General features: G+C 41.5%; 1 protein-coding gene and 1 long non-coding RNA gene across 4 annotated transcripts; one reads left to right on the top strand and one right to left on the bottom strand.

Annotated features, from left to right (window-relative positions):
• Window positions 1-4,490: 4,490 nt before the first annotated feature.
• On the bottom strand, window positions 4,491-18,425 carry LOC118109351 (DNA-binding protein RFX7). The gene is made up of 10 exons (XM_035156405.2): window positions 18,009-18,425; window positions 16,093-16,126; window positions 13,414-13,499; window positions 12,997-13,035; window positions 12,784-12,906; window positions 12,570-12,686; window positions 12,234-12,318; window positions 11,928-12,135; window positions 10,751-11,046; window positions 4,491-10,654 (listed from the first exon to the last, which is right to left on the bottom strand). Exons 1-10 carry the CDS (start codon window positions 18,134-18,136, stop codon window positions 7,280-7,282), a joined length of 4,491 nt encoding a protein of 1,496 aa, XP_035012296.2. The 5' UTR covers window positions 18,137-18,425; the 3' UTR covers window positions 4,491-7,279.
• A 2,018-nt stretch (window positions 18,426-20,443) lies between these two features.
• On the top strand, window positions 20,444-21,596 carry LOC118109856. 3 transcript variants are annotated; one of them, XR_007032723.1, is made up of 3 exons: window positions 20,444-20,494; window positions 21,017-21,082; window positions 21,283-21,596. It is a non-coding gene; the product is annotated as an uncharacterized LOC118109856 (long non-coding RNA). The 3 variants fall into 3 exon arrangements; XR_007032722.1 differs by having other exon boundaries at window positions 20,453-20,749; XR_004696862.2 differs by having other exon boundaries at window positions 20,453-21,082.
• The last annotated feature ends 5,833 nt before the right edge of the window (window positions 21,597-27,429 follow it).

Below are 27,429 nucleotides of genomic sequence, written 5' to 3'. Positions count from 1 at the left end.
CGTGCTCACCGTAGATCCACAGGACTGCTTCTGCTGCGGCCGGCCGGGGAGCGACCGCTGCACCCGGGGAGCCGGGGACCCCCTCCACCCCCTCCCCTCTGACGCATGCGCTGTCTCTGTGTGTGCGTGTGTGTGTGTGTGCTTGTTTGTCTCTGTGTGTCTATGTGTGTGCATGTGTGTGTGTGTGTGTGTGCTTGTCTTTCTATACTTTTGAGGGCCAATTTTGGTTCAATATCATCACTGTGAGGACATTTTGGGTGTTTCTCTCAAGTTCAAAGGGTTGTATAGGGTTGGAGTCAGGCCTCTATTTGGGATGGTTAAGGTTAGAGAACACATTATGTCAACGAGTGTCTTCACAGCTATTAGACAAGTGTGTTTGTGTCTGTGTGTGTGTGTGAGGACATTTTGGTTGTTCCTTAATAACTTTAAGGGTTGTTGTAGGGTTAGAGTCGGACCTTTAGTTGTGAAGGTTAAGATTAGGGTAAGGGGCCAGGGAATATATTATATCAATGAGTGTCTTCACAACTATAAGACTAGTGTGTGTGTGCTTGTGTGTGTGTGTGTGTGTGTGTGTGTGTGTGTGTGTGTGTGTGTGTGTGTGTGTGTGTGTGTGTTAGGACATTTTTGGCTGTTCCTCAATAACTTATAGGGTTGTCGTAGGGTTAGAGTCTGACCTTTAGTTGTGAAGGTTAAGATTAGGGTAAGGGGCCAGGGAATACATTATGTCAATGAGGGTCTTCACAACTATAAGACAAGTGTGTGTTTGTGTGTGTGTTATTTATTTGTGTTACCTCTTAACACTGAGTCTATCAGCACCAGTAAACCTCATGGGGACCAAAAACAGTCCTGATGAGGCAAAACTTAATTTCTGATGAACTGGTTAAGGTTCAGGGTAAGATGTGAGTTGTGGTTAGGTTAAGGTTAGTGTTAGGCATGAATTGGTCATGGTTGAGGATTTTGTTAGGCTGGCCACAATGAATGGAAGTTAATGCAAAGTCCTAGTAAGGATAGTTGCACAAACCAATGTGTGTGTGTGAGGTGGTGGTGTTACTCATGTTGTAGTCTGTTTAAAAAGTCACACTAAGGGGGCATAAGTCATTACAATTTAAGGTGTAGACGTGTCATGATGGGGTACGGTTGTGTTCAGGTTAGGGTTAGGGTCAGGGAAGAAGTAGTTCTGGTTAGGCCAAGTTCCTCATCCTCATGTGGAGCTGAATCCACCAGGACAGATGTGATCAGAGGTTCACATCAGATATAATACTATAACTAAACCTGGTGTCTGTGGCCTTATTAACTTCACAATTCTTACTTTGACATTATTAACTGGGAACTTTGAAAAGTGCTCATACACATGAACTCTTAAACTGCACTTGAAGGCACCCCACAGCTTCTCCATTTGAATTAGTGTTGTACATGTTTACACACAGTCCGTTTGCATCCTTCGCTTTTGCTTCTTTTATGTATGTGTTTGTCTTTGGTAACTGTTATGTGACTAAACTGTCATATCGTTGTTATGATTCATTTTATTATTGATTAATCTCGTTATTATTTTTGGGATCAATCAATGAAACAATTCTATGAAACGTTACAAACCATCTATCACAACTTTCACAGATGTCTTAAAATGTCTTACAGTTCAAAAACCCAGAATAATTTGTTTACATTCATATGATTCAGCACGGTTTCATTACATTTACTTGACAAAAAGGACAAAAAGGCGATTAACTGAGTCAAAATAGCAGAAAATTAAAATAGCAGTTGACAATTCTGTTGACTGACTGATCAGTTCAGTGTTTCAGCTCCTCTCTACTTGCTGGGATGTTGTGTATATATAACAAGTTATTGATCAATCTAAATGAGACTCTGCATAAACAAAGGTTCAGGTTTCCGGTCCAACAAAAGTTGCTTGATATTTTCTCTGGTCCATATTTTTGAACTTTATATGAATCATGTTAGGATTCTGTTTCTCCATGTTGTTTTTCCTGCCTACTTTGTATTTCAGGTATTATTACCCATCTGAAAAGGGATCCCATCTCTGTTGCTTTTCTATTCCGAGGTTCTCCTCTTTTCTCTCCTCTAAAATAGTGAATGATTTAAGGATTGAACTAGGAGATGTTTTATAATTTTTAAAGGCCTGTGTCACAATTTTTTGATCTTGGGCTTTATGAGTTTATCCGATTTGTTTTGGATCAAGTCATTTTTTTAACACAATATTTGAACCTGAAATGTACATAAACATCAAGGTCTGATCGGGTCCACAGAGGACGTCTCTACATACAGTGATTTTCAAAGTGCGAACCCATCAGTGATAAACGACTGATTTCCCATGTAGCAACTGAGATTTGTGAGATCTTCTTTCCTGTTTATCCGATTTTTAAACAAACAAAACAAGATGAAGACAGTGAATTATCAGGCACCAAAGGCCAGTGGTAATAAGGTCACACTGAACAGCATCTGCTCCTACTACAGGACCTGGTAATTATGAAGAGGTATTGATGGCTGCACGTCAGCTGCCTAATGAATTCAGATATTGATCCAGCGACCGTGCCTTTTGACAATGACCCTCCCCGTCTCCCGGCCCTCATTCAGCAGCACTACAATGGGCTCCAGCTGTGAGATCAGTCGTGCTGCATCAGCAGAAACAGCCGCACGATGGCCCAGGTAAATGCAGTCATCACGTTCAGAGCATGAGATCTGTTGTGTCTTTTAAAAGATACTATTTAAGTCTTACTCTAAATAATATCTACGAATGGTTGTGTAATGATTTGAGGGGAATTCTGTATCAAACATGCAACTCCACACTTCACCAACCAATCAAATAAGGAGCGCAGAGTGTAATTATGTATTGATTAGAGCTAACTATTGATCTAATCATCCATTCTATAAGACATAGTTATAACTCAAACGCTCAAAACTAATGCTTAGGTAAATAGAATCCTGTGATACATTTACTCAATAGCTTCTATTTTTTAATATGTTATTTACAGCTTTAGATTTTTACAAAAGGATACTACACTGAATGGACACATAAAATGATACTTTGTTAATATTACTCTGGGACCAGAGAGTAATTGTATCTATTCTGTTTGTGCAAACGCAACACTTGTATACTACTAGTACTACTAATACTACTACTACTACTAATAATAATAATAATAGTTTTTATTTAATCTGGCCTATCTAGACACCTTATAATACATCATAAATAAACACAGGAATAATTTAGGTAAAACCAAACCAGATTAAGAGTCACAAACACAAGTTATCAATACAACATCTGTAACACAAAAATAGTAAAATAGTAGACCCAAGGTCTAATCAGGTTAAGAGGCATACACACCTACAGTGTGCAAACACAGGAGTGACTAATAGTATTACTATTATGATCATAGTATTATTAATATAGTATTAGTAATAGTTATACTACTTTCACATATAGGAGGTAATGAAGGGAAGATGTGGTTTAGTTTAGTTTTTTCCGTAGTGTAGTCAATGCATCACATATAGATTTTGAGATCAGTTTATTAATTATTCTAAATTTAGTAAGAAACATATGCATCTAGTATAATGTATTTAAATTACATTTATTAAAAAAACATTGTAGCTTACCAGCAATGGGTGTTTATCATTTTTCTTATTGACGTGCATCAGTTCACAGAGATGAAAAATGCTGATATTCAATTTTTGTGAAAAAAAAAAAAAAAAGTCCTCACTCTCATTGAGATCTATTGTCTGTCAGTGACTCAAATAAAGACTCATCTGTAATGGTGTTTATCTTTACCTATATCTTCACATTGTTTGGTTATTGATAAGTTGTGTACAAACAGGAAACATGATCACTTATTCCTTGTGAAATTTGTCGACTCACGATGACTAATGTTGTTCTGCGGAGGTCGGGGTTAGCGCTAGGCAGGCGGTGATCAATAGGGTTAAGGTCATTAACATGTTATGAATATCACGAGGCCATGGGAAAGCAGAGCAGGGGGCCAGCGAGCTGGACTCTGATTGGCTGCTGCGTGTCTCTAGGAGAGGCCACCCCCCGCTGACCTCAGAGGTCATTTGAAGAGCTGATGACCTCTGACCTCATGTCAAGGGCTGATGGAGAGCTTTGGCATTTGCATAGACTTGACTGATAAGATATTAAAAGCGTGCGGTGTGTGACCAAAAACAAATAAACATCAGTATTACCATAACATCTGGAAAAATCAATAGCATTGTGTCATAAAGCTGCGACAGTCCAAAATGTAGCTTTTGTCTTTTTATCATTTGCATTTAGAGACAGATCCAGGTTTAATATCCTGAAATGACCAGATCACTGAAACTTAATATAGAAATTGTTAAGCTAATAAATAAACCAATTATTAATTAATTAATGCATAGTATGAATATTATTAATCTACAATGACAACTAAGTCCTGCAAGGTTCATTTCTCTTTCTTTTTTATTTACCGCAATAAAAATACAAAATGATCAGCACATAAACACACAAGAACATTCTTTAAAAAAGTTTATTGGCTTTTAAAACCACTTTAAAAATCTCACCAGTGAGTACTTTCCATTGAAAAAAAAGAAACAACGCGTTTGCAATATTAACAAGCTACTGTACATTAAGCAGTACACCAGACAACACCACAGAGGAGGGTTTTTTTAACTGGTAAAAATGGACAAGAGAGTCGAACAGAGTTGGTTCTGGGTCAGTCAAAGGTAAAGAATCAGTCACCACTTGATGGAGCTCCTGTACACATTAAGAGGTGCATTTCCTTCATTCATATTCAAATATCAGTGCCTTATTGTTAAAATAAAAAAAGAGAAAAATGTTAAATTTCTTCACAAACGCATTTAGCAAAATAAGAATATGTAAAATCAACAGGAGACAGTTGTCAACATAACATATAGAACAACATTAACTTAGTAAACAACACACAACAATGTAACTCATAAAACTAGCACTGCCAGTCTGGTTAACAGAACCTGCCCAAAATCACAGAAGACAGTGGTTACCAAGGATACAAAGTACAACATAAGTCATCACACATGCGTGCGTACAATCATTTATCAACATAATGAGCATGTAGGTTTTAAAAGGTTATTTAACTTTTTTCCCCCTCTATGCTTTAAATTCTCATGTATGAGAATGAGTAAGAAATGTGTATCTCACTGAGATTAATGCACATTTTGCTACAAGACAATTAGTCATTTTCTGACCGTTCAGTTAATTTCCTTACTCATCTTGTCATTTTTTCTTTTTTTGCGGGCATCCGTCGTTACATTTGTCCATAAAGATGTGTCATAAAAATTTAGTGCAATAATGTGAACCTCCAAAGTTTGTTGAAACATGAGTTTTTTTTTTTCCAGTGTCTGCTGAAAGGCTTTGAGCACAATGTCTGTCACAGAGATGTTTGCAACCAGCTAACAGTATCACAACTTTTTAAAAAAAACCATGCTATTGATCCTGCTCAAAGCGCACATCACTTCTGCAACCGCAGAGACCTATTATCTTTGAATAGAAAATAATACAAATTAAAATCAGCAAGCGAGACCAGACAGCATTACTTTTACGACACATTGAGCCAGAAATGTAACACACAACATACAGTATCTTGCCGACTATAGATCTGTTAAGCTTTTTTTTTCTCTTTTCAGTGGCACATACTTAGCTAGAATAATGGCCATAATATAGTGTCTTGATACATCAAATCTCTATGTATCTATCCTATTTACAGATGGAGCTTAAACATGACTTATACAACATTGACAATAGCCAAAAAACTCAAGCAAGCATCCTACTGTATCACAGCGCCTACCTGGCTAGCAGTGATGGTTTCAACATGCTTTCAGGTCCATGGTTACCTATAAAACATAGGACAGTGACCATTTCACAAATTTACATACTGTACATAAGATTTCTGCAACTTAATCGTTTTCCTTAAATGCAATATATCATCAGACGCTGCTCGTTTCCTGTTGTTTGCCAGGAGTGTTTCTACGTGTAATAATCTCTTCATGTTATTCAAACAGATCATCTTTGGTATGGAAATAAGGCTGGATCTCCACAAACATAATGATTTCGCCTCTGCTTGATCTCAAAATGACATCAAATCAAACACGTCAGCCTTCAGCTTTTTTTTTTTCTGTAAGTAAGCCTTCTCCATACCGTTTATATTCTTATCCGAGCTGGGAGTATAGCATGCCAATAAAATCTATGACATGTGCCTGCTGTGTGTTTTCATGAAATGACAGCATATTCAATTCCTCTAAATCCATCACTGGTTAAGGGCACACAGAGTGTAGTTGTTTGCCTGTACAATACGCGTCTATATTGTAACTGCAAAAAAAAAAATAAACAAACAGAATAAGAAATAGTACTGAAAATATCACAGTAACAGCTGCCTTGATATGATGAAGCTCTGGATGGTTCTGAAGATATCTTAACATTATACTATATACAGTCTCTCTAAAGATGGCATAAGGCCTTGGACTTTGGGGAGTAAGGCAGCCAGTTGTTGATTCCTTTCCATGTATAGTCCGCAAAGAGGCCTGAATTCCCATCGTCTCCCTACTGATTCATCTACTCCCTTTATAAGATATTAAACAGTACAAGAAGTATAGGTTTTAAGAAAATTTCACTTGCGGACAATGCTCAGATGTGAATCAGTTTACCACTGATTTTGGTTTATGATAAAAGTATAAAGATTATGTCATAAATTCAGCACCTGGCAGCGGTAAGATGCCGCCCTTTTTCATATTCCGATATGGCAGGCAAATGTACTACAACTATTATGTGCATATACAACAATCCCAATATTGTTTCCATTTGGTTGATCTTGAACTGCACACACTGAAAATAGTATACAACAGCATACATTTTTTTGGTGAAGTCTTTTGTGCCAAATTTCCTACCCATCTCACTTTCTTGAAGTGTTCATTAAATACAAATATTGCATTATTGATTGGCTATAACACGGAAGATTACGTTCCTCATTATGTTGATACCATACAGATCTGCTCTCGTAGGTGCATGCTGCCACCAAATTCTTACGCTTCTTGATTTCTGATGAGGGAGAAAAAGTGGTTCAGTACTGAAACTCCAGGTGACAAGTGTAAAAGGAGAGAAGTAACTAAACGTCAGTAGGAGAGATTTTCTGGTACGCCTGGCACTTTTAACAGAACGGATGGCAAAGTCCAGACAAATCCCAACAAACTATAGTTTCAAAACAGATATACTACATATGCACCAAACAAACAACAGAACGGAAACCATACAGAGTAAAAGATATCGTTAGCCCAGCATCTCTACTGTGGTAGGCTGGTCTTTGCTTTCTAGCCAGTCGAAACCAGAGTTCACAGTATCACTGCATATCTGCTGAAAAAGCGGGTCGTTCTTCAGTTCTTCCAGTGTTGAATCTTCATATTGTTCCTGCTGCTGGTTTGGGTCAAACAGCAGGTTGGTGTCCAATGTGTTAAGGTCAGTGATGCTACTGGACAGATCTGAGGTCAGTCTGATGTCGTTCGAGAAGTCAGACGCCACGGCGTTGAGCTCCGAGGCTACCTGACCCACCAACTGGGAGCTGGGGTTGAGACCATCATCCCCCAGCAAGTCCTTAACAGTGTTGTTGAAATCCAGCTGCTGTTGCTCGTCCTCCGCCTCCTGCTGTTGTGTGCTCTGGAGGAGGAGCTGTGGTTGTGTCTGCACAGGATTCTCCTGGAGCTGCAGCTGTTGTTGCTGCTGCTGCTGGTCTTGCTCACCAGGTCCTGCTTGTGCTTGGCTGTCCCCGGTAGAGAAAGTCACCTGTTCTCCACTGCCAGTGGTGAGGTAACTGTGTTGCTGGAGCTCGAAGGCAGCAGGGCTCGAGCCGACAGGCAGCTGAGTCTGGTGAGCAGTCCCCCCAGTGAAGCCAGGAGTCGTCTCCAGGATCTGTGTGAGGTTCATACGGGCCGTATAGTTAGAGGGGAGGTTGTTTATTCCCAGGCCACGGACAGAATCATCCCCATCCGCTTCCATCTTGCTGAGAAGGACGTTTGTAATTTTAGCGGTGTTGCTCTGACCCTGCACGGGCAGCATCTCACTCTGCATCATGATGTTCAGAGGTACAGACCGACTCCGCTGGGCCATGCTGTGGACAGAGCTGACTGTCTGGCTGTTGGACAGGATGCTGAGCACCTCAGAGGTGATGGGAGAGTTAAAGGGAGAAACCACAGCACGGGTGGTGGTGCTGGTATTCGTGGTGTTGGTCAGAGGGCCGGTGTTGCCGCTGAAGTTCCTCTGGCGCACTGCCGGGCTGACGCTGCGGCAGCGGAAAGTGATGGACGCAGATGAGGTCGATGCTTTGTTGTCTAACGGTGCAGGCACAGCAAAGCTCTCCTGTTTAGTGGGAGTAGTTACACCTGTCACCAGCTGCTGCGGCGTTTGTTGTTGCTGTTGTTGTGGCTGTTGCTGCACTGGAGAAATGGGAGTCAAGCGGCCAAAGTGAGCAGCATCTGGTCTCGACTGGACTTGAAATGACTGGCCAGGAATTGCAAAAGCATGTGGCTTTCGAAACTGGTCGTCTACCAGGTCTTGGTAGCTGGGCAGAATACCAATACTGTGGTTGGATAGAGGGCTGGCAGAGTTGCTGTTGTAGCGGTTGTTGATCCACTCCAGTTTGGCCTTGTCAGGATGTGTCGCCATTGGCCTCTGCATGGGCTTTACGGGACTGCTGGAGACAATACTGGCATCATGGTAACCTGTTATACTTGAGTTTATGGGAGTGAAAGCAAAAGGGTTCCTGCACTCCACTGGGCTAGGGGGGACACTGCTGCTGCAGTTGGACAGTGGAGTGCTGATAGGTGTGTGGCGACCCATGGCTCCATCCACAGGGGTGATCGGATTCATGCGGGAGCAGGGGCTCTCTCTCGTCATGCTGTGCCCGAGCGTCATTTCGGAAGTGGGCGTGGGAGTCGGGGTCGGTGTCGGTGTTGGAGTGGGAGTTTGGACGGGAGTGGTACTGCTATGGGCAGAGTGGTAGAAGGTAGTGTTGGCCTGGTGAGCGTTCAGGATAGAGCCTTGGTTGCTGGCTGACTGGCCTTGTAGAGACACGTCAACACAACTACTAAACAGACCCTTCAGCTTCATTTGCTCCTCCATTTGCACCAGCTCCTCCACGATGCTGTCCTGGGTCATGTCGTCATCGTTGAACGGGAAGTAGTCCATGTTGGGCTGAGAACCTGCAAAGTCAACCATCTCCTGTGTGAGCGTGAGCTGGCCTGAGGTCTCAGGGGGTTGAGCTATAAGGGAAAGTTGGTTAGTAGGGGCTTGTTTGTGTTCTGCTGGTATCTGCTGAGCAAACGCCTGCTTTCGAAGCTCGTCAAGGTGTCCCTCCTCCCATATTGTGCTCTTTAAGTCACTCATCACAGAGGCTTTGTGTGCTCCTGAGTTGGCTGGTATGGCCCGGGGGTCCCCAGTGATCTGCTGTAGCAAGGCCTGATCGGACGGGTTGTTTCCAGCTGCCCCGGTGCTGGTGTTAGTGCTGAGAGAGTGGTCATTCGGTTTCACAACCAAGGCCTGGGGTTTGACAACAGTCTGGGAGCCCTCTGTGTGTGTGATGGGCGAGTCGGAGAGTGCGAGGATCTGCGTGGGCCCAATGGTTGTGTGTTTCACAGTCACTTTGCAGGGGGCACTCTCTGGTCTGGCAGGGGTTCCCGGGCGAGGGATCCTCTTCATTGCAGCACCAACGCCAGGTTTTAGATTGTCAATTACAGCCATTGGCTGCTGGGAGATAAACACCCTCTTCACAGGAATCACGTGGGTCTCCCCGACTGGGCCTGTGCGCTTTCGGGGGCTTTTAGCATCTAAGCAGGGATCTTTTGACGTTGGAGTAACAGCGGATGACCCATTGGAGGATGTGTTTCCATTGGAGTTATGATTATCAACAGTCAAGTACAAAGTACTGTCATGGCAGTTACGGTTATTGCTGTCCTGAGTCCCAGCTACAGCTACAGAGGTGGGAGGCGATGTGGGGTCACTTTTTATCCTTAACCCTCTATCTGGTCCCAGAGAACACTTAACAAGGAAGCTTGGCTCACTGGCAGCCCTGAACTTGGCCACTCTCTCCTCTTTGACCCCAGCAGCAGTTCTCTCTGAGCCAGATGTGGGGTTATTGTCGTGTCTAGCGTCAGACACCGCTCTAAAGTCTGTGGAGAAGTTCAGAGTGAGGGCTGGGGCACTGGGCCTGACTGCAGGAGAAAGAGACATGGCTGAGTGTGATTGTTGGGAATCATCCAAAGCAGCCATGGTCGTCACACCTGCCGAGGCGGGACGCACAGTTGTGCTGCTGCTGCTGCTGGGAGCCAGAGCGATCGCCGTCATTTTCACCACATTCATGGAGCTCACGTGGGAAGTGGGCATCACAGTTTTTATGGGGCTGTTGGTGATGAGGAGGGTGGGGGGTGAGCGCAGCGTGATGGCACTGGTGGCAGAGGGCTTGGGCAGGATTTGAGCGTATCGCGTGCTGTGTCGCGCCAGACGGTCACCCACTGGACTGGCCGAGATATTCTGGGGATGTTTGGGGGACTGCTTAAGAGACTGAGTGACCACTTGGAAGTTCACAGGCAGCACTTTTCCCTCCGCTGTCCCTATAGGGCCGGGCGATGTCATTAACTGCCTGGTTCTCTGTACCTGGAAGAAATACAGAGAGAAAATAATACTGAATTTAAGCACATTGAATCAATAATATACCTCAACACAGTAAGTGGGAAAAATTCAGCCCCATACCGTGACTGGGCTGGGGACAGCTGCTACGACGATGCCTATTGTGGGCTGCGGGGAGAGCATAGCAGGGCTGCCACAGGGAATGGTGGGGCCAGGGGTGCTGGCCTCTGCTCTCTTGACCTGGCACTCATTGGGCAGGGGCGAGTGGAGCTTCTGCTCCTGCTGCTTCTTCTGGATCTTTCGCTGCAGTTGCTGCTTTGCATCAACAGAGGGCGAGGGCAGGGTCTTCACCTGTGGCTGGAAGGAGTTTGCCTCAGCTGTGGGCACGAACGCAGAGACAGGAGTTGGCGTTTTCATTCCTGTCAACAGAAGAAACATTTTAGGAATTATGACGAGTAGCTTGCTGTGCCACATATACAGTAACAAAGGAAAATGTTATGAACAGTATTATCAAGGATTTCGAACTTGCGAAACGGATACAAAAATAGAAAATAACCCATTTATAAAAGTCTTTCCTTGACTATTGGCACCACACTGCCTGATAACGTCATATCACTGACTGATAAAAAAATATGTCAAGCAAACCATTGAAATGATTTATTAAAGATGGGCTTAATTTTTTGTTTCTCTTAGGAGATAATGTTTTTGCCCCCATTCTGTTGGTTTTGTCTGTTTGTTAGTTTTTTTAACAACAAAGAGCCCATTCAATTTTGGCACAGATTTTTTTTATATTATTTTATAAAAAATCTGTGCCAAAATTTAATGGGCTTTAATTTCAATGAGTGTGTGCAAATTCATGTGTATATAAATAAAATGTGGCAGATGTAAATGTGGTTTCATAGGGGATTGTTGGTTGATATTAGGTTTTAATTTGTATTTAATCCAATTGCAAGTGTGATGATGAATGATTTATCATATAATTTTAGACATCTATCAACACTAGCACAGACAGCGAGGTGCAGACACATACAGTAAACCAATCCCCTGGAATAAATAATAACAACTTAGTGCAACTGTCTACAATGCCTATATAAGCATCTTTACAATCTTACATCTTACAAACTGCTGAATCACGATTGAACTGACCTAAAATAAGACTAGGAAAGTACTTTTTCAAATCTTTAAGCTTTTAACTTGTAAAACATGATTTCCAGGTATGATCAACATGAGGCAAATAAGCAGCAAAGATATGACAGACGACAGTATAATACCACAACATCAGATCAGAGGACATCTTTACCTGTGGGTGTGCCAGTCATAACAGTGAGTGCAGCCATGGACTTAGTACCAATGTAGTGGCTGTTGAGCAGGAAGCGGGCCAGGTCCTCCACGTTGTCAAACTGACGACTCAGGACCTTTTGAGCCCACTCACACACCAGTCCGCAGGCTGCAGATCTCATCTCATCTTCAGCGCTCGGCGACTGACCTGTCGACTCCATGAGCTCACACTACAGTCAGACAGAGCAGAGTGTGGATGAGCATTCCAACGGTTTAAAGTCTAACGAGATATGTACTTCAAGTTGAAGGTTTTTATGATGAATCTTACCCCATCACCAGATTTCTGCAGATCCAGGTTGGGTAAAGACGGCATGTGAACAAAAGCTTTCTTCCTTAACCCACTATAACAGTATGTGAGAAGGAGTTAAGGCGTCTGAAACGTAATGGCTGTGGATACAGAAATGATTAAAATATGCTGATGCTGACTTTACACTGAGTCCGTCCATATCTTTCACTGAAACTGTTTCTAATCTATCCATCGACAAAAGAAGTTACTCTGCAAATCTGTCAGGAAGCGTAAGAAAACTACTTCAAAGGCAAACATTAGCTTTTCAGCTGAAACACAAATGCTTTTGCTGATCGTTTGATCAAAATCAAAGGATATTTGGATTTGCCCCTCATGCCCAGTCGACGTGCCTTCATGTTAGGAAAGACATTCTTCATGATCTTTCCAAAGTCTGCTGCACTCAGTGGGTTGTAGCCGAGATTGTCACAATAGCTCCTGTAGAATAAGAGAATCAGCCATGAGATTAAAAAGGTCGTTCATACGTACTCCCAGTCACCTCCCCTGACTCCCACACTGAAGATGACACACTCACTTGTACTCATCATACACCTCTTGCTTTGGGAGGGAGGTCTCTGGGTGCTCCTCTAGGTGATTCCGTATCCAGTTGAATGCATACATCTGTTGAGTGCGGCTTGATGACATGGAACTCTGGTCACTGAAATGGGTGCATAAGAGAACCAAAGCTGGTGAGGCAGTGTCCGGGACTTGTACGCATCATTTCGTGTTAATACAGAAACTTTAATACCATAATCCAGGAGTGGAGGACCCCCTCTCATTCTCAGTCCAAATGGGCAGAATTTGGGGGTTGGGGTGATGAATAGTTGTCGGGAAACAAATGAAACACAAACAGGTAGGTATAGCAAAATTCTACATATTTAAGCGGTTTGCGTTATAATGATCAATCAATCATCAACAAATAAAAAATAAAAAAAACTCACCAATGACCAACAACCCCTCAAAAAATTTCACAAATCACAAAAGATCAATTTCATTTCTAGGAGCTATCAGCCCAAACTAAGTCTGTGAAGTGTGAAGATTTTTGACAAGCAATCAGAATCACAAACAGTGCCAGTAACGTAATGAGAGCCACAACAAAGCAGCCATGCGTGTGTGCGTCACAAAGTGGAAAACGTGAGAAAAAGTGTGTGTGTGTGTGATGTACCTTTTATCATTGCCACTGCTGGGACCAGAAGGCAACTTAAGGTAGAGGTAGAGTTTTTCGATGTCTGTAAACTTCTCAACATCTTGCTGCGAAAATAAAAGCATCACAAAGAAAACAAGTCCAAAGATTATTCAAATGCAAACGAGTGAATAAATCGCAGACTGGTAGCTTAAAGCTGTATTATAAAGTAGAGATGTTCCAATACCAGCATTGGAAATGGCATCAGCGAGTACACAAATCTGTGTATCGATCCAATACCTGATCTTTAAAGTATATTAGTTTGAGCAAGATAAAACTGCAATTTTCTTTTCCCGTAAACCGCTTCTTCTTTGCCGCTTCAAAACAGCGGTGAAGAAGAAGTGGCTTATGGTAGTGTAGGCAGAGCCAAGGAAAATGTCAGCAATTTGGTAATATTTTACATTCGAGAGTCCCCAAATTAAAACGCCAACATGTACTGAAGGCAAGACTTCAGTTTCCAGCTATTTAACTGCTGTTTATTGCTAGATGCATTTATTTATATTCTTTTTCAGTTCTGACTGTCAAACTGGATAGTAAAATAATAAAACAGTTTGTTTTTCAGAGGGTTTAACCTGAGCCAGGCCATAAGACAATGTTAGCAATCCTTGCTTCCATACAGGGTTAGTAACATACTGCTGTTAAATACGTTATGTAAGTTGTTAGTTTTTTTATATTCACAGGTATCAGATCGGTACTCTGTGTATAAATATATATATACACACACAAAGTCCAGGCATTGGAATCGCTATCAAGAAGGGAAAAATGGTATCGGCATATCTCTATAACATAAATATTTCACCTGTCGGTTAGTTCTTTACAAATGAACAGGCAGAGGTCGGACAGATTTAATAACTCTGACATTTTTTTATTTGCTTCATAATTTGACGCCGATTTAAAAACACTACACGAGTTCGACAGTGGCTCACAACCTGATCTTCTGCTTTTCAATTGGCTTCTAAGAATGGATTATTTCTACCTGTTCCTCTTCATTTGTCTCTTTGTTGCTAGGGGAACCAATACTTGAATGAATGAGGTGAGAGCTGTTAGCCAATGAGCACTGAATGAAAACGCTATTTACTACACTCACTGCGTCCTCTACAAGCATAGAGTGAATTACCTGAGTCATTCTCTGCTTACATCAGGGTTGGAGCTTTAATTCTCTTCTTTTGTATCGTTTCTTTACATTTGTGCTTCCGCGGATTTTCAACGATGGCCTGTATATACCTGCTATTAGCATGTATATAGGTTACCATGGCAACTGCAGACGTTTGATTTAATTAACATGATTTGATTTTTGTTGCGGAAGGCAGGTTTGAATTTCTCAGAAACTGAACATTTCACGTCAAAATACATGACATGAAACACCACCCGACATTGATATCAATATTATACTATACTTACAATACTTAACTATACTAAATCAATATCAATGAAACGGTACAATGGTGAACTGCATTGTTCCACACAACATTTCATCCAAACATACAGGAAATATGCTGAGATGTGGAGGTTTTTGGTGCCAGTGTTTTCATATTTTTTTATATATAGGCTTTGGAAATATAATTGTAAATATAAAATTAAAATTAAAATTGTAAGGGATTTTTCCGATACTGTTTATTCTATGGTAATGCAATGTCCATAAAATTGTATTTTTTCATTTATGTGATAAGTATCTTAATATTTAGGTACCTAGTATACTGAAGACACTCGAGGCTTGGTCTGGTTACTCTGTCAATGGTTAACATCAGTAAGTATATGAACATCAGATTAAAAATCATAATAGAAACTACATGCATGTCATTAGAGGATTGTGTCCACATCACCAACCCCCTGATATAGTTATTGAAAGTGTTTAGAATATTTTGTGGTATCTTACCTTATATCCAAATTTAGACCCAGACCACATGTGAAAGACATATTTTGGAACCAAGTAAACTGTTTTGTTTAACTGAAATTAACCCTTTATTCTAGTCCTTTAAACTCAGTTAATCTGCTGTGCTGTGTCAGTGTGTAACCATCATTGATGTAAGAAGGTGGATATTTTATTAGGACACACTGACCGTCTGTATCTTCTGTTTTAAAAGTGATATAAAAATAGACAAAAGCTTTATCATGCAGCTTTGATCGTGGCTGAAAACAAGGTGTGTGTGACACTTCAGCGCAGACAAAATGTGCATAAATAGATCTGGTTTTACTGCCTTAAAAAACACTAATACACTTACATACAGTGTATATCCCTCCTGTATATCTAAATAATCATATATAGCTGTTAGTTGATATATTGTCAAAATTTGGATGAAAGAGTATTTAGAGGTCAATAATGTGTAATGTGCATTTATATAATTTAGAATTTGTATTATTATTATCCTCCTAAATCCTACCATCTGTGATGTAAATAATAGATAAGCAAATTCAAGCATCATGGTTCCAGTCAGTTATTTGTACATTGTGGGACAACTAAGTCACTTCATTAGGTCATAATCATGAAACGCATTTATTTATTAGTTTTAAACAAATGCTAAGCTTCACACCAAATCTAATGATCCAACAATAGATGGTTACATGTGTCTCTATGATAATAAGGTGGGTGACAGAGTGTTAGGTTACCACAGAGAGTACAGAGAGAAGGACACTTTGTTATTTGTTACTACTGATACTCACCAATATGCTGTCCACTTTTGATTGTACAGATTTGCTACAATGAGAAACACAACAAAAGACAGAAATGAAAATAACATTGACACATGCAGGGCTTAATCAAATTTTAAAAGTCCAGTGTGTAAGAAATACAAATTTTTAAATACTTTATATTTACTTCAGGGGCGGGTCCTCTCTACGGAGGCCGCCATGTTTTTTACAGTTCTATGACACCTGAAGGCTGCCACAGGTTCTCTTTCATGTTTGGAAGAGGAGGGTGAGGGGTATTCAGCTGCAACATGCAACTTCACCACTAGATGTCACTAAATGTTACACACTGAACCTTAAAGTAAGTTAGTTTTCATTTCCTAACACTTTGACCTTTTTCTATAGTCTTTGGTACCATCAGTGTCAAATTAAGGTATCAATACACAATAAATGTGAGTGAAATTGTTTTATCTTTAACCGTGTACTTTTTAATGAATTAATTAATCTACACACAAAAAACCAAGAGACAGAGTGGAAAAATGTTTAAGAAATGTTTGGAAATGGATTTAAAAAAAATTCTCATTTACAATATTTCAGAATATTTCATTCGTAGCAGATGCAGTCAAGGTCTCTATCAGATGGTTTTTCTGTGCTACAACCTACACTTTCTCCCTCACTCTATCATTATATCAGATTTTCTTCAAGGACCTTTCTGTGTTTCTTTGGCTGCAATAGTTCTTCTGACTAATCTGACCAGTGCCCCTGCTCCTGCACCTCCACAGCCCGATGCTGCCACCACTCTGTTTTATTGTAGAGGAGGTGTTACCTGAGGTGAAGAGCAGCTCCTTAAACATCAACTTCTGGGTCACCTCCCTGAAGACCCTCTTGCTTGGTTACAGGAACATCAGCTCTAAAAAAACATCCCGGTGGCTTCAACTGTCATACAAGCCCAGTGTGCTGCTGGGAACATTCAATTCTCAAGACATGGTTTCACACTCAGGTCTGTGCTGTGTTATGATTGAAGCATTAAGGACTACATAGGGTAGTTTATGGTTTGGTTTTGGGGGGATTCATATGAACTAAATCATTCGCTTCACTTAACTACTGTCGTCAGTCAACTGAATTCACCACAATAAACTCCAGTCAATGTCTGGGTTGTGTCTAAATTCACTTCCTGGTTTATTCCATCTCCCTGAACATAAACACTACAGAGCTAACTATTAGACCTGAGGCATTAATGCTATCATAAACACGTTGTATCACTGCCTTTAGGAGCAGTGTTGCACTACTGTCCTTTTCACACATTAACATTGTGAATTGACAGTTGTGGAAGAACCATGGACGCAGTATCAATAGAGCTGAGTCTGTGGGTCAGAGACTGTGGATCAGCAGCTGTGGAGGTGGACCAGTGTCTGTGGACCAGTGTATGTGGATCGATGTGTGTGGATCAGTGAGTGTCTGTTGATCACTGTGTGTGGACCAGTGTGTCTGTGGACCAGTGTGTCTGTGGATCACTGCCTATGGACCAGTGTGTCTGTGGACCAGTGTCTGTGGACCAGTGTCTGTGGATCAGTGTGTCTGTGGATCAGTGCGTCTGTGGATCACTGTGTCTGTCTACCAGTGCCTGTGGACCAGCGTGTGTGGATCAGCCCTGGTTTGACACCTGTCATCCTGAGCATCAGCAGCCCTGCTGGATCATGTGTAACATGGCCTCCTGTGGCTCCACACTAACAACTCCAACCACCACAGCTGTAACTAACCTGACGTTACCGTGTCCCAGACTCACTAACAGGAGCCACTGGGTGTATCCGTCACCGTGTTGCGGGTCAAACGTTCCCCGTTGCACTCGTGTTATTTTCGGCCGCTTTGTGCAGCTCTGCCTCCCCACAGCTACACACGCTAATTACGAGGCTACGGCTAGCGAGAAGGACAGTGAGGCACCACATCCTTACCAAATTGAATTCTTGATTTTGAACTGCAGAGCGTTGGCCTCGGGCCCCTGGAGTCCCGGCACCAGCGCTGGAAGAGAGCCTAATCCCGAGGCCGGCTTCTGGCCGGGCTGTTGTTGATCATCAGCCATCGCGACGGAGGGGTGGTGGGGGAGCTTTAACGAGTAGGCCTCATCCCCGGCTGTGCACTGCACCGGACCCACCGCTGCTGGAGCGGCTCAGGCAGCTAGGACAGCCCGCTGAATCCAGCGCGGAGCATGGCCACGAACACGGAGATCCGACCCTGGCGAAGACGCAAAACAGAAGCGGGAAGAAAAACACACCCGGGCGTACAAAAAGGCATTTCTCCGAGGAGGGCTCTCTCTGTGTGCGCTGCCGCAAACAGCAAACAGCGAACCGCACGCCTGCAGCAGCAGCCACCGAGCAGCCGTCCGCGTCACGTCACACACAGGCAGCGGAGAGCAGCCCGGAAACGCCGCGACAAAATAAAAGCACCAGGTGAGCTGTGCTGGCAGGGTAGAGTTCACGTTTTCAGGGCTGAGACATTAGTGCTGTCCGCATGGAGAGAGATGTGCAGACGGATCAAGCAGTTCAGGTTGTGTGAGGATGCTTTCAGAAATAAAAGAATCCATGGATTCATTATTCATTTGATGCCAAGTGGAGTCAACAGAAAAAAAATACATTATTTTTGAAATGAAGTTAATAATTTAACTTAGGTTCAGACCACACTGTACCCACTCCTCTTATTACCAACCCTTCCTATACCTGGTCAACCCATCCTGCTTCGTTTGTCTCAGATCTCTCGACCCAACCTCCCTTCCCTCATCCATTTACCTCCCTACTCCATCCTCATCCTTACCTACATCCCTACATCCTCCCGTCCCTCATCCATTTACCTCCCTACTCCATCCTCATCCTTACCTACATCCCTACATCCTCCGTCCTCATCCATTTACCTCATTACTCCATCTCATCCTACTACATCCCCCCACCCTACATCACATCCTCCTTCCCTCATCCATTTACCTCCTTACTCCATCCTCATCCCTACCTACATCCCTCCATCCTCCCTTCCCTCATCCATTTACCTCCTTACTCCATCCTCATCCCTACCTCCATCCCTACATCCTCCCTTCCCTCATCCATTTACCTCCTTACTCCATCCTCATCCCTACCTACATCCTTACATCCTTCCTTCCCCTCATCCATTTACCTCCCTACTCCATCCTCATTCCTACCTACATCCCTTCTTCCTCCCTTCCCTCGTCCCTTTCCAGCTCAATCCGGTGCATATTTCTCTCATGTCTCTCCCTAGGTTCTGCCTGGGGGTCCGACATCAGCATGGGCGGAAATGTGCCTGAGACGGAGCCCCCATACTGAGTCTCCATCCGCCCAGTCCACAGCATATCCTCCCAGACCAGCCTAACAGAGACCATCCATCTCCATCCTTGCCCTTCACATCCATTCATCCATCTGCAATATCCAATTCAGCCTGAATTTCCATCAAAAGATTTAATGCTACATCGTTGTTGTGTGGTCCATGCCGGTGAATGTGTAAATGTTTGTAATGTTGTGTTTCTATGGAAAAAAAACCTAAAAAAACTAGAATGACACTTAGTAAAGTGCATACCTCCACCAAGGCCCAACACTCTCCTTGAATGCAATCAAGCTGCACCCAATTACACACACACACACACACACACACACACACACACACACACACACACACACACACACACACAAATTTTATACTGAAAAGACTTGGTATGTACAACTGCAGACATTTCATACATTTTTGTTCCCTATTATTTACAGTGGAACGACATCAGGAAGGGATCATCTGATACCATAAGTGAGAGAGATGATTACTGTCAGCAAAACTGTTTCAGAGTTCACCTGGCTCCTCTCTGTTTTCACACATTTTCTGTAATACAGTGCAATGCAATGTTTGATGTGGACCATATCCAATAAAACTATTTGGGCAACTGGGGAAATCTTTCTTTACTGTACTGAACTTGAGTGGTTTTATTTTTCTACTTTCTTCTACTTAAGTACATTTCAGTGGGAAACAATTTACTTTCTCACACACATAGTATGAAATTAATATCCTGTCTTGTCGTAGATCAAATTGAAAGTCTTTACATCAGTGAATGATTGTCAGATAAAACCAGTATCTACAAGACGAATATTTACAGAAATACAATTTTTTTGTCATTATCACAACCTTCCTCCAAAATACCTCTATTTTATCAACCACTTCTAAAAACTAGAAAATACAATATTTTCATTGCTAAATAACAGCATCCTTGTCCTGTCAGTTTCCAGTTGTTCATGTTATTTATTATATTGTTTTAATTTTAAAGCGCTGACGGTAATTGTACTCCTCATTACGTCTAACTTGACGCTGCCTGTGCCTCTGTGTAGTTCCGCTGTCAGCCATCAGGGGCGCTGCTGCAGGAAGCCGCTTGATCAGATAGTGACAATGACGGGTAAACATCCAGGATCACATCACTCCTACATGTAAACCGCACATTGAGCAGCGGCTGCATCGATCACGATACCTACCAATATGTTCCTATCGAACGGTTATCTGATCAGACATGTGATCGGGACGCGCGCACACACCGGAGCGTGTGCACGGTGTCCGGGGTTTGTCTCAGCTCATCACACCGCGGACTATTTTCTCCTTCGCCTGAAATCTGAGACTCATTTGGTGGAAGGAAAATAAGCTGAGTGGGTGAATGGTAAAGAGAGCAGATATAAACAAAACGCTCACTTGCATCACACCAGTAAAACTGCCATTAATCACATATTACACACACGTCCTGATCATTTGATACTAATTAGTGATTTGAACATATTGGTAATCGATAATGAGCCACACTCTCTCTCTATGTGATTGTAAATGTGGAATAATCAGAAGAATGAAGTCACCAGGTCAAGAAAAACAAGACCTATACAAATGCTTTGATCATGACTTATTGTGTGCTGCCATCTGTTGATGAAAACAGGAAATGATCCTCCACTGCTCCATGATGGCTCAGGTCCTGATGATGCAGGACAGCAAGAGACTGAGGGTGTGTGTGAACCTCTTCATAGACAGTCTGTGGTTTGAACCTGAGCCTTCACTGACTCAGAGATAAGAACAGCAGGAACATAAAGGGAATAATACTAAATTTTATTTGTAATTTTTTTGCACGATCACAAATTGCTCTGCTCTAATTTAGTTTGTGCAAATGTTTATTTAATGTCTGCTTTTTCTGTTTGTCCTCTGCAGCGACTAAACCATTTCCCCCCCCCGTTTTGCAGAATGTGATGATGATGGGGACACAAGAAGGGAGCTGCACCGTTACGCCTTTTAAACCTCCAGAAAGCTTTTTAAAGCGTTAATGCAGATATTTGTCTCAGAATATTTTAAAATACATATTAGCATTTGCGGTCAAGGTTGTTAACAGCGCAGGAAACAACAGGAACTTGTTGCATGTCATATAACAGCTTGGATGCCAAGATCCTTTCAGTGCTGCAGACCAGGGAAATGGTTAATGTGAATTTAAATTTGATTAAAAGTCAAATAAAATGTATACAAATGAATGAAGCCTACTGACTTAATGAAGCCTACTGACTACACTGATGATATTGTTCTTGTAGCTGAGACAGAAAAAGGCCTGAGGAGTATATCAGCGTGTGTAAGGTTCATGTTAGATAGGTTTTGTGGTCGTTAACCTTCTCCTATCAGACATTTCCGGACCAAGTATATGATAAGAAACATGTTTGATTTACATTTTGGTTTGAGCTTTTTAACAAACCTGGAACGTCATACATTTATGAAGATGTTCCCCCTTAAAAACCCAAATGAAAACTGGACTGTGACTGCTGCTTGCTTCTTTGAAAAAGTTTTAATAAGGGTTCTTAATTAACGTCCACGTGTTGTTTAATCCAAGTCATTCAGTATGTTACAAAAAGCTGAAGCTCGTATCTGAATTTAAATCCAGCTCCTCTTTCTGTGTGAAACCGAAATTTGTGGAATCTCCCTTTTTACCTGATGTTGACTGTGGAGATGTGTTTTATACAAACGCCTCAGCAGCTCATTGTCTTCGCAAGCTTTTATCACTGAGCTTGAAGAGATGAGTGTGGAGCAGCACAGGGGCTGACAGCTGCAGACATGGTGACCCACAGTCTGCTGGAGTGGTGCCACGGTGTTCTTATGACCTGTAGGGTCACACCTTTCAGACAGCCAGAGGAAGTGCTGTGGTCAGGATCCTGAAAACTGTGTGAGGCTACCACTGCACTTCTCCCAGTACTGCCTAGAAGTCTTTTACATATTCACAGCAGTACCAGGAGGATGTTACGGTGTTAGACCACATTAGAAGAGAGCCTGGGGATGACAACACCGTTAGCGCAGCATATCAACATTTTATTTATTGGCAACATGGCTCTTTAGCCCTGGGAAACCGTCTTGCCATCCCCAGCTGCTGTATTTGTCCCCCTGGAAGCTTCATACAGTCCCACAAGTATGCACACACCTGCATATAGGTGCATAAGTATATAATTAGGGTTATTATTATGGCTTCTTTTTTAAGCAATTGTTTTTCAATTACTATTTTTACACATTTGCTTTGCAATTATTTATTTTTTAATGAATATATTCATATTTCCCACCATAAATATGTATTCAATTGAGTTGACACCGTAATGAAAAGTGCAATTATAATTTGCTGTATTTATATTATATATATATTATATACATAAACTGATTTCCTTACACAGGTTGGTGTGCTTGAGAGGCACCGTGATTCAGCTTTGCTCTACAAGGATGAAAAGTGATTTCCCATCTGGATCATTCCACATCACCAGCTGCATGGATTAGTGGTCTTGTTGACAACAGTTACAATACTTATTAATATAGTATTTGACATTTTTATCCAGTTTTGCAAAAGCAATGCTAATTTGAGTATGACTTACAGGGTTTGTATTCCACAAGAAAGAAAATAAAAACTGTTTTACCTAGACTAGTCTCCTGACCAGTGATGTAGATGGTGCAGGTGAGGAGGGCACCAGTCCTCGTCCTCTGGGCTCATCTGGACGAAGGCTCCTCCTGCTCTGTAACAATGTAAATGTTACTATAACAGCATCAGCCTGAATACACACTTTGTATTTCTGGTGCATAGTAATAAAACAGATTGAATTTAAATTGATGTGGCAAATGACCTGTTCAACAGAAAACTGGAGACTTCAGCGTCAGTGGTTCACAGCTCTTTGTCTCTCAGTAGTTTTCCACCCTGGAGACAACAGTGTTTCTCCTCGTTTCTGTCTCATGTCCAAGAGGGACAAACAAATAAGGAGAGATGTGTAGAATAGAGCTGGGAGCTGCTTCCCTCTTAAAGAATCACATCTCGCAATCAGAGGATCTGTGATGAGGGAGACGTGAGGAATAAATATGATCTATTTTATAAAAAATATATACTAAAGTTAATTTATTGCTGCAGAATATGATAATAATGATATAATATAAATATAATGGGATTCAAATTGCATATTCATTTATCATATAAAGGCCAATTAAGCCTGTTCAGTTTGTCATTAGTGATGAAAACTATAAAATGATGTAAAACAGAAAACAGGTGATGTAAAGTTCCAGGATTATATCATGATCCAGTTGTTGTACAGTGTGTGAAGGTGTGTTATGTGAACAGCGTCTGAAACTGTGAAACATTTTCTCACACACTTAAAAGGCAAATCAATTTTGTATTATTATATAATATAATTGACAGGCAAATCATTTGATTATTATTATATTATTAAATTCTTTGCTCAAACAGTGAGATAATCCTGATAACGTCCCCCTCTCTCCACAGTGCATCACACACATCCATCAGGCCTTGTCATTCACTGACTTGTTAACGACACCGGAGGTGAGGAGCACTGACACTTCATCTAAATCTCAAGAAAAAATGTTGTTTCCTTGTTAGTCATTGTTTTCTCACTCTATTTTTGACCTGTGGTTGCTGGCTATTCTGCACTGATTTATTTCACTGTCAATCTCCTGTCACTTCTGATTTGGGCTGGAAGGTCTCATCTCAGCAGTCTTTGCCCTTGTTCATTCCTCCAGATGTTAAGATTTACAGAGGAGTCCTGCTGAAGAGGCTGCCGACTCTGTGCTGCTATGCTCCACTCCCAGTGTATCTGTGTAGGTCGGACACAGAACTAAATATTACTTCTCAATATCTCACATTACGCTGTTCCCTGCTTATCAAACACATGGCATTAGATTTTGTTAAAATTTTCAAACTCAGGTTTTTTTAAAAGAACATATTGAAACAAATAGAAATATATAAGAATGAGGCTGATAAGGATCATTCAGAGGTTGTTTCATCGATGTTTGTCTGTTTATCTTGTCTGTCTGTTTGTCTGTTTTCAAATGTGCTTTTTTAACTGTTTCCTATTGTTTGACTTCAATCTTTTAATTCTGAACTTGTAAAGCAGCTTGTAACTGTGTTTTGAAAGGTGCCATATAAATAAAGTTTATTATTATTATATGTCGGCAGGATTACGCAATAACTAGAGAACCAGTTTTGTGCGTTCTTCAACATTTTCATTAATCACTCAGAAACAATTATGGATCTTGATGAAAAAAATCAGACATGTTTTGGGGGACTGATATTTATGAGTGTGTGCAATTGGGTTTGGCTCCAAATAAAAAACTAGATCTAGTGAATTTACATGTGGTTTCATAAGGGGACTATTGGGCCTTGGTGGAGGTTTGCAACAAACCATTCTAGTTTGTTGTTTGGTTTGATTTTGAGCAAGATTACACAAAAAAATACAAAAGTGATCTCTGCCAAACAAAAATAATTTAGTTCTGGGGCAGATTTGAGCTCATTTAGATCAGCAAACGACTTCCCATTGTTTTTTCTGCTGTAAGAACTAAACAATCATGTGTAGGATTGTTTGACCTTGGCAGAGGTATACACTCTACTGAGTTTCAGACATTTATTTCATTTCATTTCATCTAAAGAAACTAATTAACAGTGATCAGGTCACACATGAGACTGACAGTGACCAAAACACACCCTCCTCCTCCTCATAGGTGCTCCTGAATGTGGGACAGCGAGGTCACTGTGGTGCAGAGGTCGCCGAGTCTGGCTCGCACGTGCACCGTTTAGCCACAGCCGATCCAATCCTCTTACGCTACCCCCCTACTTCTTCTTCCTTCAGCACTCAGGCCAGACTATAAGATCAGCTCACTGCATGCAGGTCTTATCCTGAAGCAGTAGATCCTCAGAGTCACGTCAGCAGGTATCAAACACCGCACACAACCCACTTACCTCTGGACACATAGGCCACAGGAGAGTAGAGTAGGCCTGTTTGGTTTTGAGATGCATTCACTGACCCTCTGTGTGAATAGAATATCAGCAATGAATTATGTATAGCAACTAGATTAGAAATTAAAAACTGGCAAACCAACAATTGATTGTTTTATTATTTCCTGACATCTTAGGGACATCCATCGACAGTTATTCTTCATGATGTCACCAGTGCTCACTGGTCCTGCAGGAGGCGTTTCTCAGTGGGCTCGGCTGTTACAGGAATAGGACGACTTCTGAACAACAACATTTGCAACACACATGGATTCATTTTATTTTTTTTTCTGATGTGGTCATCCTGTTTGTTCATGCCTGGCTGGGGAATTCCCTGATTAGTTATTTCAATGTTACTATCTTTGTACAAATAGGCTTTTAAATTGTTAAATCACACTAAACACTAAAATTGTTTGTTTCAGCTGTTAAAATGTTAGAAATGACAATTTTTTTCATCAATATCTGACGGGATTTTGAAGATAATATAGTTCTAAATTGATTTTTAGGCAAAACTAATTATCTGAATGTATCAGACTGAGCTTTGGGAAATTAAATTATATTTCTTTATACTCTTTTCTGACATTTTATTGATAGTTAAGAACAGTTACTCAACAAAACAATCTCCAATGACTGAAGATAGACTAGAAAACAGGAAACAGGAAAAAATCATCAAATATGATTTCCCATAGCCAAGGATGATGTGTTCAAATCGTTTGTGTTGACCAAAGAACAACAAAAAAAACACAATATGTTCAGTATTTCATCATATATGAAGAAAAAAAGCAGCAGATCTTTACATTTTGTTGTATGTTTTTATTTTCCGACCTTTTATAGACAGTTATTAACAGTTACTATAGAAAACGATCAACAGATTAATCAATAATACTAAGAAATACTTAAAATCATTGAGGAAGTGTCACGTTCATGTAGCAGCAGTTATAAGGTGTCATATATAAGTGTACGTCAAGGATCCAGTGTGTCTGCAGTGCAGGTCTTCATTTCAGTCCTTTCAGCCTTTAAATGCAGTTATCAGGTTCCCCTGTAATTTTGAAACATGGGAGTCCCTGGCTCTGACGTCACTCGCACAGCATATCCCAGGCCGGGCTCTTATTGCAGATTTTTTGCTGTATGTGTGTGTGTGTGTGTGTGTGTGTGTGTGTGTGTGTGTGTGTGTGTGTGTGTGTGTGTGTGTGTGTGTGTGTGTGTGTGTGTGTGTGTTTTCCCTCCCTTTTTTTTCTTGGCATCCTGTGGAAGAGCGGATGGGAAATTCTGATGTCATCAACCTTGGCACAGCGGGACGGAGGAGCATGCAGGCCCTCAGGGTGCCACGATCAGTGCCCGTGTATTTGTGCCCCGTAGATGGTGAAATAGATGGTGTGGTGCTGCCCGCCTGTGCTGCACCTGCGTCCCAGCATGCTGATTGATCAGTTTGGTCATGTGGAATGTCACCATCTGCTCCCCAGTCCCACTCACCCCTTCTTGTGTGAATGCCAATCACTGGCAGGAAGATAGTTATTTAAGCCATGTCAAATCAGGCGCATGACGATGAGGAATATGCCAACAGCACTTCAGATGTGTGTCGAAGGCATCGTATGCACAACAGCACAACACACAATAAAAGCACAACCATGACTTAGGCTGCGAAGAGGTTCTGGTTTTGTTCTTATTGGTCTCTCACGGCAATACAGATTTTCTTTTCCCCCCATACAGGATATAATCAGATTTTGCGCACCTCAAAACATTTTATTCCACAAAAATTGAATTTGATAACCAAGGATTGCAATGATGGTGTGATTACGTGAATGTGTTTTTATTTATTTGCATATAAACGTCATGATTTTATTTTGAGCTCGACTCCTTATTTATTTATGCTCCATCCCCTTCAGTTCAGCTCCTTTTTTTTTGTCCTCTTAATGGCCAGCGGCGTATCAGGGGGCCATCAGCAGCGACATTCTTCATTGTAGAGCGCCATAACCAATGACATTTCAACCATGGGAAAATAAAGATATGCAAATTTGAACTCATTAACATTTGCATTACCTGTTTGAATAATCGCACTCCTGACA

This window comes from Hippoglossus stenolepis, chromosome 5 (genome assembly GCF_022539355.2).
Source record: "Hippoglossus stenolepis isolate QCI-W04-F060 chromosome 5, HSTE1.2, whole genome shotgun sequence".
In the NCBI taxonomy this organism is placed as follows: domain Eukaryota; kingdom Metazoa; phylum Chordata; class Actinopteri; order Pleuronectiformes; family Pleuronectidae; genus Hippoglossus; species Hippoglossus stenolepis.
The sequence above is the reverse complement of the archived record's forward strand: the minus strand, read 5'-3'. Positions and strand labels throughout refer to the sequence as shown.

Coding starts and splice junctions, on each gene's coding strand:
- LOC118109351 (XM_035156405.2), bottom strand. CDS start 18,136: ATGGCTGATGATCAACAACAGCCCGGCCAGAAGCCGGCCTCGGGATTA. Junction 12,687..12,783: donor GAGGTGTATGATGAGTACAA/GTGAGTGTGTCA, acceptor CTTATTCTACAG/GAGCTATTGTGACAATCTCG. Junction 10,655..10,750: donor CTGTCCCCAGCCCAGTCACG/GTATGGGGCTGA, acceptor TATTTCTTCCAG/GTACAGAGAACCAGGCAGTT.